General features: G+C 37.8%; 1 protein-coding gene across 1 annotated transcript; it reads left to right on the forward strand.

Annotated features, from left to right (window-relative positions):
* Positions 1-2,505: 2,505 nt before the first annotated feature.
* LOC145222504 (sushi, von Willebrand factor type A, EGF and pentraxin domain-containing protein 1-like) lies at positions 2,506-15,166 on the forward strand. Its single transcript, XM_080088639.1, has 20 exons — positions 2,506-2,670; positions 3,158-3,261; positions 3,724-3,812; positions 4,077-4,210; positions 5,678-5,728; positions 6,163-6,325; positions 6,850-7,016; positions 7,419-7,542; positions 7,608-7,682; positions 7,800-7,837; positions 9,315-9,459; positions 9,705-9,775; positions 10,094-10,150; positions 10,584-10,697; positions 11,069-11,245; positions 11,914-12,099; positions 12,781-12,966; positions 13,439-13,615; positions 14,127-14,321; positions 14,957-15,166. The coding sequence occupies exons 1-20, from the start codon at positions 2,601-2,603 to the stop codon at positions 15,130-15,132; spliced, it is 2,499 nt and encodes an 832-aa protein (XP_079944765.1). The 5' UTR covers positions 2,506-2,600; the 3' UTR covers positions 15,133-15,166.
* The last annotated feature ends 263 nt before the right edge of the window (positions 15,167-15,429 follow it).

Consider the following 15,429-nt stretch of genomic DNA (forward strand, 5'->3'; position numbering starts at 1 on the left):
ATGCAGGGCGTGAAAACAGTTTATCTCTTCGTCAATATTTACCAAGCTTTCGGACGCTGGTAGAACGCGTTTACCGTTTAGTTGATAATAAGTCAACAATCCACTTTACATTGTCAATGGTTAATTCGATGTGTAGAATCCCTTTGTTTTGTTTCACGTGACCTTTCAGTTTAGCAAGATATTAAACCCATAATAAATTAGGTTGCATATAAACATGTACATTTTGTTGTTAATATTAACAACATGTCGACAAATTGAGTATGCATAACTCTGGTAGACATCAGTTGCAAAGACAATCAGCTCTAGTTTTCGCAAACATTTTTTGCCTATCTCTAATTTGCTTTTTCGGGGCCAATAACACTATTCATCAATATAGATAACTTACTGATGCATGGCTACCTGCATTACTTGTCGCATTCGTTTCCACATCCTGATAATTGTCAAACGGAAGGAGAGCAAAACAGTGTAGGGCACAATTAGTGGACAATCGTTAAACGCGCTGCAGCTATTCAGTATTATAAAGCGCTACGTGACTTTCGCTCACAAGAAGGTATGGTTGGCACATTGTGGATAAAACACGACTGAGAGGGCGTTAGGTAAATTTTGTGTCGCAGATTGGAGGCAGAAGTTGGGAGTGCAAGTAACGATGCGAAAAGACGCATTAATGCCATTTACAGTAAACATACGATCACTATTTTAATCCGGGTAACAAACTTTAAATCAGCAAACTGTTCAACTAAAGCAGGGATATGCAACCTTTGTCAATGTTGGGCCTGTGGGGCTGTCTCCTCCTCGGAATCGGGAATAGTTCTTCGAACGAGCGCAGGGGATGTCCAGGTCTATGACGATTGGTGGTTCACCTGGTTGCGGAGCCCAAAAGCCGATAGTAGGTGCCGCCTTGCGCAACGTGATCCAACCCAGATGACGACGATCAACTCTCTGGTGGAAACGCAGAGCCTTCCTCACGATCAACACTTCGTCTCTTCCTTGTAGGTGGTCCAAGTTGGTGCTCAGGATGGTATTCTTGTAGACTACTTCTCTCGTTTGCTGCAGTCGTTCACGCACTACTCGAATCAGGTCGTGTGATGTTGGTTTGAGAAACTCGTCTATGCCAATTGCGTTGTTCAGCGAGCACTTCAAATAGTATTCGTCGAAACTCTCTTCGTCGTTGTCCCACGCGAAAGTGAGTGTACAAGCTTCAAAGGAGCGCCAACGGCCAATTTCTCTGCGAACTAATTCGGACAATGGTCCTGGCCGATTTGCACTTGCCGCTGCTATCGGATCGGTCTGAGTACTGCTGTCAGCGACGACTCTTAGAATACGGAATGGTTTAGATCTTGCAGAAATTCTTGCTGTTCTTCTTAATTGCACTGCAGTATTAATTTGAGACATCCTATATTTTAAATCAGCTGAAACATAATGCAAGGTTATCCCTTCACTATTTTATTCTGAGTAATCACACGACATTTATCGTTTCACAATTCCAAAACCTCTCTCTCTGATTTCAAGGCGGAAAAACAGCGCTTTTTTTAGTCCCACAAAGCAAAAGTAAACTTCTTCTCTCGCACATAATTGCGTTTGTTAATGTTACTTTTAACTGGGCAAAGTCCAAATTAGCCTTTTTTAGTTGCCAGAATCTTCTCGAAAACAGGCACATAAACGTCAGTGGGACCGGACATGTATAACTGCGAAATACAAGGCAAAATGTCCCAAAAATAGAATATGACTTCACCCATACAAGCAAAACATGTACCTGAAAACCGTGTAAAATATCCGTTTTATAAATTATTTTACGTTTGTTCTTTATTTGGCTGCAAACGCTGCTTTAATGCAGCGTGCAAAAATACCGGTTGCGATTCGTGTGAAGTGTTTGCTTATGACTATTTGCGTTTATTCGTTATATTATAGCTGAAAGCGCTGCTTTAATGCAGCGTTCTAAAGTGTAATGTGAAATTGGTGTGAAATATGGCATTTTATCTACTTGGTCTGCTACAGGCCCAATACAATTACCATGATTAGATCGCGGGCCGCACCTTTATATAACACAAGGTGGTTTTACTTTGTTGCATACCAATTATGCCTACATTAGGTTGACAAGTAAAATTTGCATTTGATTCTATTCACATATTGTCAGGTCGCAGAAATATAACACCGGGTGCATTGATCTGCTCAAAAATATTTAGTAATTGGACTCGCTTTCCTGTACATTTTAAATACAAGAGTCTCCGCGGGCCGCACAACCTTTAATCAATTTGGCCCGCGGGCAACAAGTTGCACACCCCTGTACTAAGGACCGCTTTTTTAACATATTGCGATATAAGTCATTCCAATGACCTTAATTCGCTACAGGTTTAGTTCTTTAAACCATACCTGACTTGTTTTTTAATCTAGATTTTTTTAACTATGACAGAGTACGTTGTTAGCTGTCACTCGATACGCTGTAAAGCATATCAGCTTGCTACTTTTCGTTCAATTTACTCATTATCGCGGCCAAGCATTCTAACACCATCCTTCCCCAGCCACGGCTTGCGGGCAAAACACTGACTAAGATGTAGTAACAAATGTGGTTTCAAGAAAATCATGACTGAGATCTCAGCAACATGCAGCTATGTACAACAGTGATCGTAGTAGCAATTATTGGACTAAATAGTTTTAAATTGGAAGTTAAAGGTATTGTATACGTAAAATTTAGTATGAAAGGAAAACAGTTTGGATGTTTTGTGTGTTTATGCTTCATTTTAAGCTAACATTGGTGCTTGAAACTTTACTAGGTTTAAGTCTTTGGTCTTTTATTTAAATAAATAAACTAATATTCAAAACCGTGTATAGTGTACCAAAAAACATATTGATCCGACACTATAGCCTATATAGTTTGGTTTCGGTCAAAAAATTTAAGCAAATAGAAAACCATTAAAGACTAAAAATTTAACAATTTTGTAATAACACGAAACGAAAAGCTGTTGGCAAAATCTGTCATTACAATGGGCAGATATAATATTTAATAAGAGTAAAAAAATGTTATAATGTATCAGGCAGCAACTCTACATTTATTTCTTTATGGCGTAAATTTAAAATTTAATCTAAGTTTATTTGGTATGTCTATTTGAAGGTAAATTCTAAATCTGTTTGATATCTTATCCGAATTTGTTGCATGCAGCATGTCACGTAGCTGGGCACGTGCGGGAGCGAAGACAAACTACAACTGAAATTGATATCAGCAAAGATGTGAGGGAATATTTCGCCAGCTGTCTTAGGGATAAGGCAAGATTATCAAACAGATTGGTTTATACTTCATAGAAATACAACGTAGTGTCTCTTTAGAACAGGTTGACATAACTTTAAATTAATAAATGGTCTGGTATACCTCAGCTTCTGTTAGTTTTGAAAAACAAATATCCTGGAAAACAGTTTTAATTTTGAACATGTATAAAAATGTGAGCTTAATTGTTACATAGTTAAAAGTTGGATACAGTTTAAAATTCGGACTTGAGCTTTAAGTTAAATATAACGGGTTTAATTTTGCGCTGTATTAATACTCAGTCACATGTGTGCCACAATTTCACTAACTTTCGGGTCTAACGGTTTTTATATCGGGTTCTTTTCGGAATTATTCCTTCATTTCGTGCCCGCTTACGCAACTCTTACTCAATATGTAGGGCACATTCATCGTTTGTTAGCTGTGCCGAATTCTTCAGAATATTGTTTTGTGTTTCGGTGAATTAGGTTGGAGATATCTGGGTTTGGGAGAGCGTCGTTGATTATTCTGTGCTAGACACGTATTGGTATGACAACAGCGACAATTTTAACTGCAGGTAAGCTGTTATCGGCTAAAAAATGCCGTTTTATACTTTTTTTACGAAGTTGACTATGCATGTTCATTAAACATACCGTGTAGATGTGCCGTTAAAACATGGGTTTAAGTTATGATATTAAAGAGGAATTCAAAATACCCTGACTTGCTTGAGATTAGAAAACGATTCAATACAGTTAACACCGTTATTGTACCAAATTTTCTACCTCACAAACGCGAGTGACCTTTAGTCGTAACTATTCAATGCATTTAACAAAACGTGTAGTGCATCTATCGACTTCGACACTTCTGAATGCTGGAAAGAACGGATAACAATCTACTTACGTAACAGCTCGTTTCTTGTACCACCGTGTCATGATTGCATTGACGAATTCGGGACTGACACATCACAGGGAGTCAGTAAGTAACAGCTGCGACAAAGGAGTTTCGAGTTACAAAGCGTTTGGTATTAGGCCACATAGCTCACATAAGAAAACCACATAAAATATTTTCAGTAGATGTCGATATAGTTTTTTAATAAAGTCTCTTTAGTACAGTGGTTCCCAACCTGGGGTTCGCGGACCCCCAAGGGATCCGTGAGATGGTTTCAGGGGGTCCGTGGAGGCATACATTTTTAGTACCATTAACCAACAGTAAAATATTTATGAGTTTTCGAACCATTTACCATCCTGCATACACGCTCAGACTGTTTATCAAACCTTCGGGCCAGGAAAAAATACTTTTTTGTGATTGTTATCACTATTGTGACATCACAACGCACATGAACAATGGAATTTATAGTGCTTTGATTCAACCTTTGTGCACTAGAAAATTTATCTCTTTGTTGCTACAGTACAGAGCATCATTGAGATTTAAGGACTGTGAAGGTTGATTAAAATGCTGCCCAAAAAGTATAATAACGTATATTGCAAGAAACGAAAAACATAGAGAGACTTACGGAAAATTACGTTGGGGGTCCGCTGGCGTGTAAAATTTATAAAAGGGGTCCGTGACTACAAAAAGGTTGGGAACCACTGCTTTAGTACGTATATCTTGTACGGTTTGCATCTCATCTAAAAATTCCAAACAGGTATCCACCAACTTGTAACCCAGCCTATCCTTTTTGACAATCCCAACGGCTATCATTCCTCATCTAGGCCTACTGGACGACGCATAAATAATCATTCATTAAATTGGGGTCTTCCAACGATTTTAATGGTCCAGAAACGTATTTTACTTTTAAGGGAGATGCTTTAAACCAGGGGTTCCCAACCTTTTTTGCTGCTCGTACCCCTTTGTCAGATCAGTGCATTCTTCGTACCCCCAAAAAATTCTGATGGAATTTTTCAGATATATGTTGCTAAACTGAATTGCTCATAGCTCAATTAAACGTTAAACCAGTATTTCACATAAAATGCAAAAATCACAAAAAGAAATTAACTGTATGTAGAAGATTTACAGCAAAACTACATTGAATACTAAATAACAACAATTATTTGGAGATAATCGTTTTTTTAAGCAAAGGCCGTAATGGCATAATGTCATTTACAATACCAAAATAAAACAGTACTGTGAAATCTGTTTGAAAAGCTGCTCTGTGGCCCAAAATCTTCTTCGTACCCCTCGATGTTCAATCTCGTACACCCAAGGGGTACGTGTACCCCCGGTTGGGAACCCCTGCTTTAAACCAAGCCAAACTCATCATAACATGTACATAACCGTTTTGGTACTAAAGACAGAAAAATGGGTGTCAAATGAATAAAAGTGCATTCATTTAAAATCTAGAAAATACTTATTAATCTTTCTACCATAGCAAAGTAGGATGGTAAGAAGTATTTTGCATCGTTGTCTGAACTTGTTCTGACTCTTTTTTGTTTATTTTTTAAGGAACCTATACCGTTGCCAACATCGGAAATCTGATCACGGCGAATCGTTACGGTAAATTAGTATTTCTAAATACGTTCCGTAGCAACACAAACAACGCTTAGTGTACTAGTACATTTAGTTTGTCTAACAAAGTAATCTCATACTCGAAAGTTAGTCGTTGTATTAACCAGAGCTGTAGACGGGTCTGGAAATGGGAAAAGTGTAAGTCTGAAACAACACCCGAACTATAAATTTTGCAAAAAGAAAGCTTTAAATTGGACCAAAAGTGAGATGTACCAAGTTAAATTAAGACACAAATCTGCCCCAATGTGAATTTAAGCTCACATCAAGTCCGTTTGTTATTAAACTGAAGGTCGGGAGGGTCCGGGTCGACTTTCAACGCTGATACAAACATTAACAACGCATCGAAACTTGAACAATTGAACCAGTACTTCTAGAAAACGTGGTCAAATTGAAAACTAACAAAGTTCCACTTAATGATACAGAACTCTGCATTGTCCCGGATTCAACTCAACCATTCCGGCCAAACTCGCCGAGGATCCGACAGTACTCGTCATGCAACTCGAACAATGTGGAGTTTTCAGCGAGTCGGACGCCACTCGACTTTCCGTCGGTGTTTCAGTTCATAGAGTCGCATACGACATGCGGGTAAACTCTTTTAAACTCTGATTTCAGAGTCAATAATCGGCAGATATTGTTAGCTGAGTCCCAGCTGTCTAACTGCTTATAATCTGTAATTCGTCCAACAACACGGACCCAAAATTAACAATAACACCCTTGGGGTTAAAAACTCCAATTTCTAGTTGTAAGACTCTGTTCTTGATGCAAACAGTTAACAGATTGAAACTAGAGAGTTAATGAGTAGCTTTGTAGGCGTTTGATTCATATGTATACCTATTCTTTAGAAACTAACCGTAAGTGCAGCAGTTGCTCACATGTGCCTTAAGCTCAACCGGTTGTACCCCTTTCGACATGAAGCCTGTCTCGCCAAATAAAAAAACAACCGGTATTGCATAAAACACAAACTATTGATATCATATGGGGTAGGATTTTATAAACGTACAAAGCCATTTAGTAGCCTTCATTTAGGTTCGCATTTTAGCATTGACAAAATTTTATCACAAATACCCAGTCTACCAGCTTTTAACTATCCTGATATTTTGATAAAACAGGAGCGAGTTTCGAGAATGCGACGCGAACAACCAAGCAGTTATCACTCAGACTAACCCAGATATCACGCGATGGCCGTATAGGTACGACGCGCTCACTCTAGACGACTCACCGCTAAAATCGGCGATTGGGCTGTGCAACGAAAAAGTTTATCCACCTGAGGTCGCCAGTAAGTCATCTGTTTTTATTTGTAATTTTGGAGCGGTAATTAGATATTTGGCTTTGGTGCCAGTACAAGGTAAACGTAATAGTACATATTTCTACTAAAGTTTAGTAAACTAAACAAGGCGTCGGTAACGCTGTGAAATACAAAGTCAAATATAAAACAAAAATAACAGAGCCGAAGTCAAGAAAAGACTCCAGCCGTGAGTTCGAATCCCACCGCAGGCTAGATTTTTCTAGCCTTCGCTTTGCCACATGGAAAGGCTTGGTGACCGGCTGATAAGGTATAAAGCCTTTAATGGTCCTGGCGTACTGGGATTTATAGAGCAGCAGTGTCAAACCTTTAATTGTTTTAAAAAATGCTTTGTCCTAATTTCCGATCCAATAACTAACTAAACACTACCTACAGACTGGTCCCAATGGAGCTCATGCAGCGCTACTTGTGGTGGGGGTGAACGAACCAGAGGTCTAAATTGCAATGGAGCAAAATGCGCGTCGACCACCGTACAAACGTGTAACACCAACCTATGCCCGTAAGTCGATAACTACATCACTGAGTTTTCTTATCAAGATCTAATAGAACCATTTTATTTCATAGGGAATGCAGCATATCTCTGCCTACAAGACAACGCTGTGGAAACGCTGTTAGTAGCAAGCAGGAGTGCCTGAACCGGTAATACTACATTTTGTTTGTTTGTTTGCCATGATTTTCTGCAATGCACTTCATCTATTACACATGTCGTAATATCGCCTAGAAATAAACATGGATGTATAACGTGCCTTTTTGCAGAGGATGCTGTTATGAAACTGGATTTTGCTACAGAAAAGGTTAGTTCAGTTTGTATCGCTTTGTAAAAGATAACATAGTGATACGATAGCAGTAAAACAATCACCAATCCGGAATGTTAAAACGTTATGCCGTGCAAAAATTAAAGGGTACAATTGGTGGACAATGGCTAAACGCGCTGCAGCTATGCGTATTACAGGGGTAGGCAAACTACGGCCCGCGGGCCGCATGCGGCCCGGCAAAGGAGTTGATGCGGCCCGCCAAATGTTGGTAAATTTTAAAAAGAAAGTTACCGAACAACGCTGAATAGTATTATAGGCACAGGCGTAGAATTTTAAAAAATAATAAAAAATACGTGGGTGCGACTTGCCGATACCTATACCATGTGCAGTATCTGTACCCGTGCAATAGTTAGGAACACTTTTTACGTCCCTTAGCCTGTTGTTTCTGCCACGTTGTTATGCAAATCGTCACTTGACACAATTTCTTCGTTCGATAAAAGTAAAAGCGATTCACGTTTTCAAATACAGCCGAATTTGCACTTTTGACGCCAAAACTTTGGTCACTTTGAATCAAGTTTAGGTCGTTGCAGTTGCAAACGGACAAAAAAAAAACGGCTTCAGAATCGTTAACACAGACCCGCACAAGACCTAAAGATGGATGCTAAAAGCGGCTCGCCTTGTTTAATGTTGGCGCAAGGAATTTATTAACCAAAAACGTGGTTGTTTAAATGCTTGTTTAGTTTGAAACAATTACAAATGTAGCGTTTCAATTTCAACCCATGTTTGTCCAATCAAGTGACAACAAACTTATTTGCACATAGCTGAAAATATGCTATGTCAATATTTTGAGCTAGATAAGGCGTGCACAACCTGCGGCCTCGGAGACAAGTTTGTGCCTAGTAACTATATGCGTCAGGCTTTTCATCCGCTTATTGTGCGCAAACAATGCGAAAAAACAGGCACCGCAATCGTCACAATACACATTATGACATCATAAACAGTGAGCATCGTTTAGCTAAACTTATGCACCAAGTTAGAAATTATTAATCTGAGCATTTTAGGTGGCTTTAAATGGTATATATATATGATGCAAATCAAATTCTTTGCACCAGTTATTTTAAAACAAAAACAAGCAAGCAATTGGCGGCCGTTGGTGAAATACTATGCGGCCCGATAAGATTAAGAACTTTTGAATGCGGCCCTTGCACTGAAAAGTTTGCCCACCCCTGGCGTATTATATGGCGTTAGTTAAAAGCGAAAAATGATATAATAACAAATTTATTAATTGAGGTCTGTAGATTACATTTTTATACCAAGTTTGTAGAGCTCTACTGGCAAAGGAAGAGCTTTACAAACTTGATATTATGCCTGGCAGCAATAGCTTATATTTTTATACCAAGTTGGCTATATTGTTTATAAGTTCGTTTATGCATATGATGCAACAATTAAGGCATGTGTAAATTGATATATCTAGTGATATACCGATACGTGGTGCAAAACATATTGTTATTGTCAGGAAAGATGAGTTTGTTTATGCAGTTCACCCCATCCGTGCAGCCCAATGCCCCGTTTGGCGGCGAACCGGGATTTCCCGGGTCCAGTGTTATACGATGCGATCGTATATTGCGCGGAAGAACATGCATGGGAGGCAACGTGGACAGGTTCGTCTCTACCAACCTATAGTATGTTGGATAACAATAGCAATTATATACGTCTCTCTATGCTATTTTTAAAGTTCATGTATAAATAAAGCCAATCACACACACAAAAAAACTTTGTTAACAGTTTAAGTTAACAGTCCCAACGTAACAGCACCTGAAAAAGTAACATCTATAATCCAGAATTTATATTTGTATCGCCTCTTATATCATACGATACATTGTTTTTTTGCTTTGTCTGTGTGTAGGATGAAATGTGCGAGAGTTGGGTGTTGCTGGGATCAAGTGACGTCAACTTGTTATCGTGGTTCATACAAAGGTTTGTTACTTAAAATTCTTTACAATTTTCGCAAAAAAACAGATGCTGCATAAATTTAAAACCTAAGTTTAATGCCTGATCTCTGTGTATTTAACAGGCATTTAAAATTGCATGTAGAAGTAACTGAGCAAACTTTTACTTCAACCTTAAGTGTTAATTTAGAATTTCAAAACGCGTATTATACGATAAACTACAGGTATCATTCCGATCCCGAAATCAATACGGTATTACGTGTTAGGTTTTATTAGGACAACCTTTGTACACGTTACCTATGACATTTGCGTTGTTTGTTAATGTTGAACCATGTATATTTTTCAGTAACCCATGTTCGACAATCGTGTCCGCCTGGATTCAGCAACCCACCACGATGCGATGGTATTGTTAGTTTTATACAGTGTTGTAAACAAATGTTTATTGCCATGTTATCAGTTAATTTAAACCTTTGTTGTTGGATACTAGTTTTTAGAGAAGGTACAAAACTCAAGCGATATGTTTAAATCTAGATTTCGCCTATAGTTAGTTGTTAAACAACACAAATAATTATTGCCCAACTAATTTTTTAGCTGCAGTGAATGTAGATCTCTAATTCTAATTGACAACGTTGTTTTTGAAGTATTGCAAAAGTTTATCAATATTTCAGCGCTAATTTTTTTCCAGAAATCCACTAAGTATTTCTCCAAACATTCATACACACCTATAGGTTAGCCTCAAAACGTATGAATGCGTTTGTTTAAACTTAAGTCCTACCTACAACTGTAACACAAACCAACCTTTTCTTATTGTCCAAACTTGTAACTTTATTTTCCAGACATAAACGAATGTTCAGCAAGCCCGTGTATGAACGGTGGAACATGTCATAACCGAATCAATGGATTTCTGTGTGACTGCCCGGTCACAACGTTTGGTCCCACCTGCGGATTAAGTATAAAACTTTGTTACGATTTTGCAATTGACAGCTAAAATATTTGCATAAAAAGTTCCGTTTATTAAAGGAGAGTAGTTTGTGCGTAATCTGGGTTTCGCTGGCCACGTATGGGTCTTATGGTGTGCATGCAAGAATTTTAGGTTTCTGTGGGTTTTAGTATGTAGGGGGTACCAGGATTTATAAAATAGAATCCGTTACTCTGGGAATCACGGCTTTAGTTGTTGGATAAGACTTTTCAGGGCTTAATTTGAATATCAAAATTAAATTGAACTAGATAACAATTATCTTGCAAACTGTAAAACTTTATAATTTAAGAAAGGGTAACATTTTTGCTGCCGAAAATGATTTTTATTAATTTATATTTCAAGCTTGTCCTAGCCCACCGTCGCCGATTAATGGTTTCTTCGACCCTGTCTCCACTGTTTACCAAATAGACGATACAGTGATCTACGCATGTAACCCGCCTTATATACTGGACGGGGATCTTTTTAACGACTGCCTTTCCACTGGCACGTGGTCAAATGCGGCCCCACATTGCAAACTCAGTGAGTTTGGTTTGTATGATTTGGCCGTGTTTAAGCTACTTTTAAGTGCTTGTCAGTGTTTATCGAATGTACTTATTAATTGTTCAGAAATGTAATTTCCCACTGTCTAAACCAGTGGTTCCCAACCTTCCATGGACCGCGGCCCCCTTCATGTAACCTTGTAAGTCCTGTGGCCCCCAATGTAAATAGCAAACTCGTGTGGAAATTGGATGCTAATATCGGCCTTAAACAGGTCGAATAGAGTAAATAAGGGTCCACATTCGTAAAAAGCCTCAATATAGACAAATAGTATGCAAAATAGTTGATTAAATTAGGGAATTTTTAGTGGGTGTTTCTGGTAAGTCTACACCTGTGCCCCCCTGAACACAGCTCGTGGCCCCCCTGGGGGGCATGGGCCCTGGTTGGAAACCACTGATCTAAACAGTAGAGGGAAATTGTCATGATCTGGCAAAGTCGTATTAATAGAAAAACTAAGGTTAAAACAGAACGTAATCAATCATCACATCAAACGGTTGTGCGAGATTAAAACATTGCAACTTAAAAAAAAAAACGTTTGCTGGATGACAAAGTTCCTACCGGCTATTTTAAAAATGTTCACAAAATTGAATCATTTTAAGACAACACCGGCTATTTCAACAGCTTAAACTAAACTCTACTTCATTTTGTAGTATGTGGAACACCGCCTCTTAGCAGTAACTTGTTTTATTCGCCGATCAAGTCAACTTATGACGTCAACGAAGTAGTGACGTATTCCTGCCCCTCTGGATACGACATTGTAGGTGTCATAACAAACAACTTATGTCACTCGGAAGGATGGTTGTATGACACTGCACCATTATGTGTTCTACCAGCAAGTATGTGATTGTTGGTATTATTATTATTTTGTATTGTTTATGTATGTTGTAAGATAAGTCAGTTTTTGATCATGAGTTTCGGATGATAGAATTTTTGTGTTGTACTATCTTACTTTTAAGTTAGTGTGCATTATTCGCAAGTTAAAAATATCTTTCTGCTTTCTGCATGCTCATAGTTTTTTTTTATACTAGACGGCTTGCCAGAAAAATCTGTTTCATTGTTGGTTTAAGCCCCACACGTTCATTTTCCACAAAATCTGGCCAGTCTACAATATAACAAAAACATGTATTTTTAGCCAAAACCTATAGGGTCCTTCCTAAGAAGTAATTTTTCTTAAAAAACACAGTCACACAGCCAATTTTTTCTAAAAAAAACGCAACCATATGTTTATGCGTCTATATGAAAAAACATAGGAAATTATTTGTTGTAATTATTATGTCATACGTTTTAACAAATGTAAAAATCATTTGTTCCCAAGCTTACTGGTCCCTATGTCTTTAAATATGCTGCTTTTGCAATTCGTGTCTGCGTTTAATTGTACACAAATAAGCTTTACAATTTACCACCACCTAAACAAATTTTGTTTCCCAATCGGTAACATTTTAAACAGCGACTTAACTTAAAAGGCTAACAATGAGAGCATCAATTAAGAAATAAAAACAAAATGTAAAATATTTCAGTGTGTGGAACACCGCCTGTCAGCAGTAACTTGTTGTATTCGCTAATCAAGTCGACCTATGACCTCAATGAAGTAGTGACGTATTCGTGCCCAACCGGATACGACCTTATCGGTGTCACAACTATTAACGTATGTCGATTAGCAGGATGGATGTACAACACTGCACCAATGTGTATGGTAACACCAAGTAAGTTCTCGTTCATTGTAAACTATGTTTTAATTGTGTGTTCCGGTGATTGAAAACTTATTTGTATTTACACGTCGTTAATCGTTGTGTACCCTATTCGCGGGTTTAAAGAAACCACCCATTTAAAGAAACCACCCAAGCAACCCATTAAAATTGTCCCCTAAAAACTACATAAAGGTAGAAATAAAACTATATGGAAATAATCAACCATCGAAAACACAAAAACAAATTATTTTACGAAAGATTTCAGTGATAAAGATTTATAAACCTGCAAAACATATGGACAAAATTTGTGTAGTAAATGCACATTATTTCAACGTGTGTTTTTAAAAGTACCATTAATTAATAATCTTGTGTGCACAGCCATGGCAACATGACTTCAAATAAATTACTTTCAAATCCTTATTCTGTTTCTAGCCTTGACAAACTGTGTTATATTAAAACAAAAACTGAAAAAAAAATATTTTTACAGCTTGTGGAGTTCCACCCACTTCAAACTTTGTGGTTTACAGCCCACCTCAGTTATCTTTTGTTCCAAGTGAAACTGTAATGTACACGTGTATTGCGGGTTACACAATCCAGGGTATAACAAGCAACGAGTGTTTGGTGACCGGATGGGCCTTTACGGCTGCCCCAGAATGTACCCCAAGTAGGTTGAAATCCACAAGAGTTTGTTTAACAACTGTTTGCGCAAATTGTTTTGGTGCAAATGATTTTGACTTTAAATTGTCATGTTAGCCACTTCTTCCCAGTATTAACAAAGTTACTAAACCAGGTTTTTCAACGTTTGTATCCCAGTCCCTACCTATTAAAATAAGCCATATTTCGATGATACACTAAAGATCGTAATGTGGAAAAGTCAGTTATTATCCTTTAGAATCATATTAAATAAACTGACTTTTCTATATCTTTGGGTGCACCTGGCTAACTTCCTGAGCAAACAGTTTGAGAACAACTTACAAAACGTACGAACTAAACATTAAGCCAATCAAATAAATTTCTACCAAGAAAGATGAATTTTTGTTTAATTTATGGCCAAGCCCTAGTTGTATTATGCTTGTAAACCAGATTAACCATGCAAGACGTCTGTATTTGTTTCCGAAAAAACTTAAAATTGTCTGCACGAGAAGGTGTTATAACGGCGTCCTATTTTTTGACAGTTTGTACCAACCCACCAGTGCCAGACAACGGCTTTTTTACGTCTCCTATATTTCCCACGCCAACCATGTTCAACGTGGGCGACACAATACAATACCAATGTGTTGAACCCCACATTCTATTTTCTGGCCCCACTTCCAATACATGTATTGGCCCCGAAATGTGGACAAGCTCCCTGCCTCCAAGCTGTATCGTGGGTAAGCAATATACGCCTTATGTCTGTTGACTTCTAAAACATACGTAAATTAGCAGATTCCCGCCGTAATTATAAAATGAATAAACATGAGTAATTCAGGTGGGATTTACAAATTATGACGTAGGACTTTGACATGTACATTTGATTTTAATTATAGTCTGTTTGGGCCAATCTATGCTGGCTTTAAGGAAACCTTTTTTAATTGCTGTTTTCGTTTCTGATGATATCACGGTGACAGTGAAACATGGCGCAACAGTATTCACATTTTCTGTGACGTTACGTAATAGCATCCAATTAAGCGCATTTTTGCGATTTTTACATACACGCTAAGCAAGGCGTTAACGGCAATTTATTTACATCAAAAAAAAAAAGAAAACCGCCTTTAGTTTGTTTTAACTCATTATTAAATTTGTTTACTTACAAAAAATTTAATCAGGCACCTCCAAAGAAAAAAAGGCCTACTTCTAATATTTTTAATGAATGGAAAAAAAGATTTCTGATCACACAAAATTTTTACGCAGTCTACGTACAAGGGTTAACGTTTTCGACATGTTTGGTATGTACAATAGCTTTAGTTGTAGGGAATAGTTCAACTGTACGTATTTTGGTGACTAATGAAATTTTATATTTTAACAGTTTGCTTTCAACCACCTACTCCAGTAGATGGCTCGCATATGCCTGTGCAGTCCACTTATAACGTTGGTATCACAGTAATGTACTTTTGTGGTGTCGACGTTCCGTTGAACGGGCCAAACACCAACATGTGTCAAAATGATGGATCATGGTTGAATGGGGCGCCAACTTGCGGATAAAGTTATTCGTGAATACAATGATATTTGTTGGTTACTTTCGACTGTTCGTTTTTTTTGTCAGTGTTTTCATATGACAGCACATGAATTCTAAAACTTGTACGTACAGCAGCCAAACCTCCAAAAACCAAAACAATTCCAAACATTTTTAGAGTATTAGTTGGTTTATTAATACAACTATTGTTTCTCGTTTGTTGGACTTTTCAAGCTTTAAAAAAGCTATTAAGAAACGTATTGCCAAAATTGGCCATATCGACACCCCAAACGTTATTAAGTGATATTAAAACGTCTAGTTTGCCT

The sequence above is a fragment of the Phallusia mammillata genome, chromosome 4 (genome assembly GCF_965637545.1).
Source record: "Phallusia mammillata chromosome 4, kaPhaMamm4.hap1.1, whole genome shotgun sequence".
Lineage (NCBI taxonomy): Eukaryota > Metazoa > Chordata > Ascidiacea > Phlebobranchia > Ascidiidae > Phallusia > Phallusia mammillata.

What these genes read in the sequence shown, in the direction of transcription:
- LOC145222504 (XM_080088639.1), top strand. Translation starts at nt 2,601, where the DNA reads ATGCAGCTATGTACAACAGTGATCGTAGTAGCAATTATTGGACTAAAT. An exon ending in TTATCCACCTGAGGTCGCCA is followed by an intron (nt 7,017 to 7,418) that starts GTAAGTCATCTG and finishes CACTACCTACAG; the next exon opens with ACTGGTCCCAATGGAGCTCA. An exon ending in AATGTGTATGGTAACACCAA is followed by an intron (nt 12,967 to 13,438) that starts GTAAGTTCTCGT and finishes ATATTTTTACAG; the next exon opens with CTTGTGGAGTTCCACCCACT.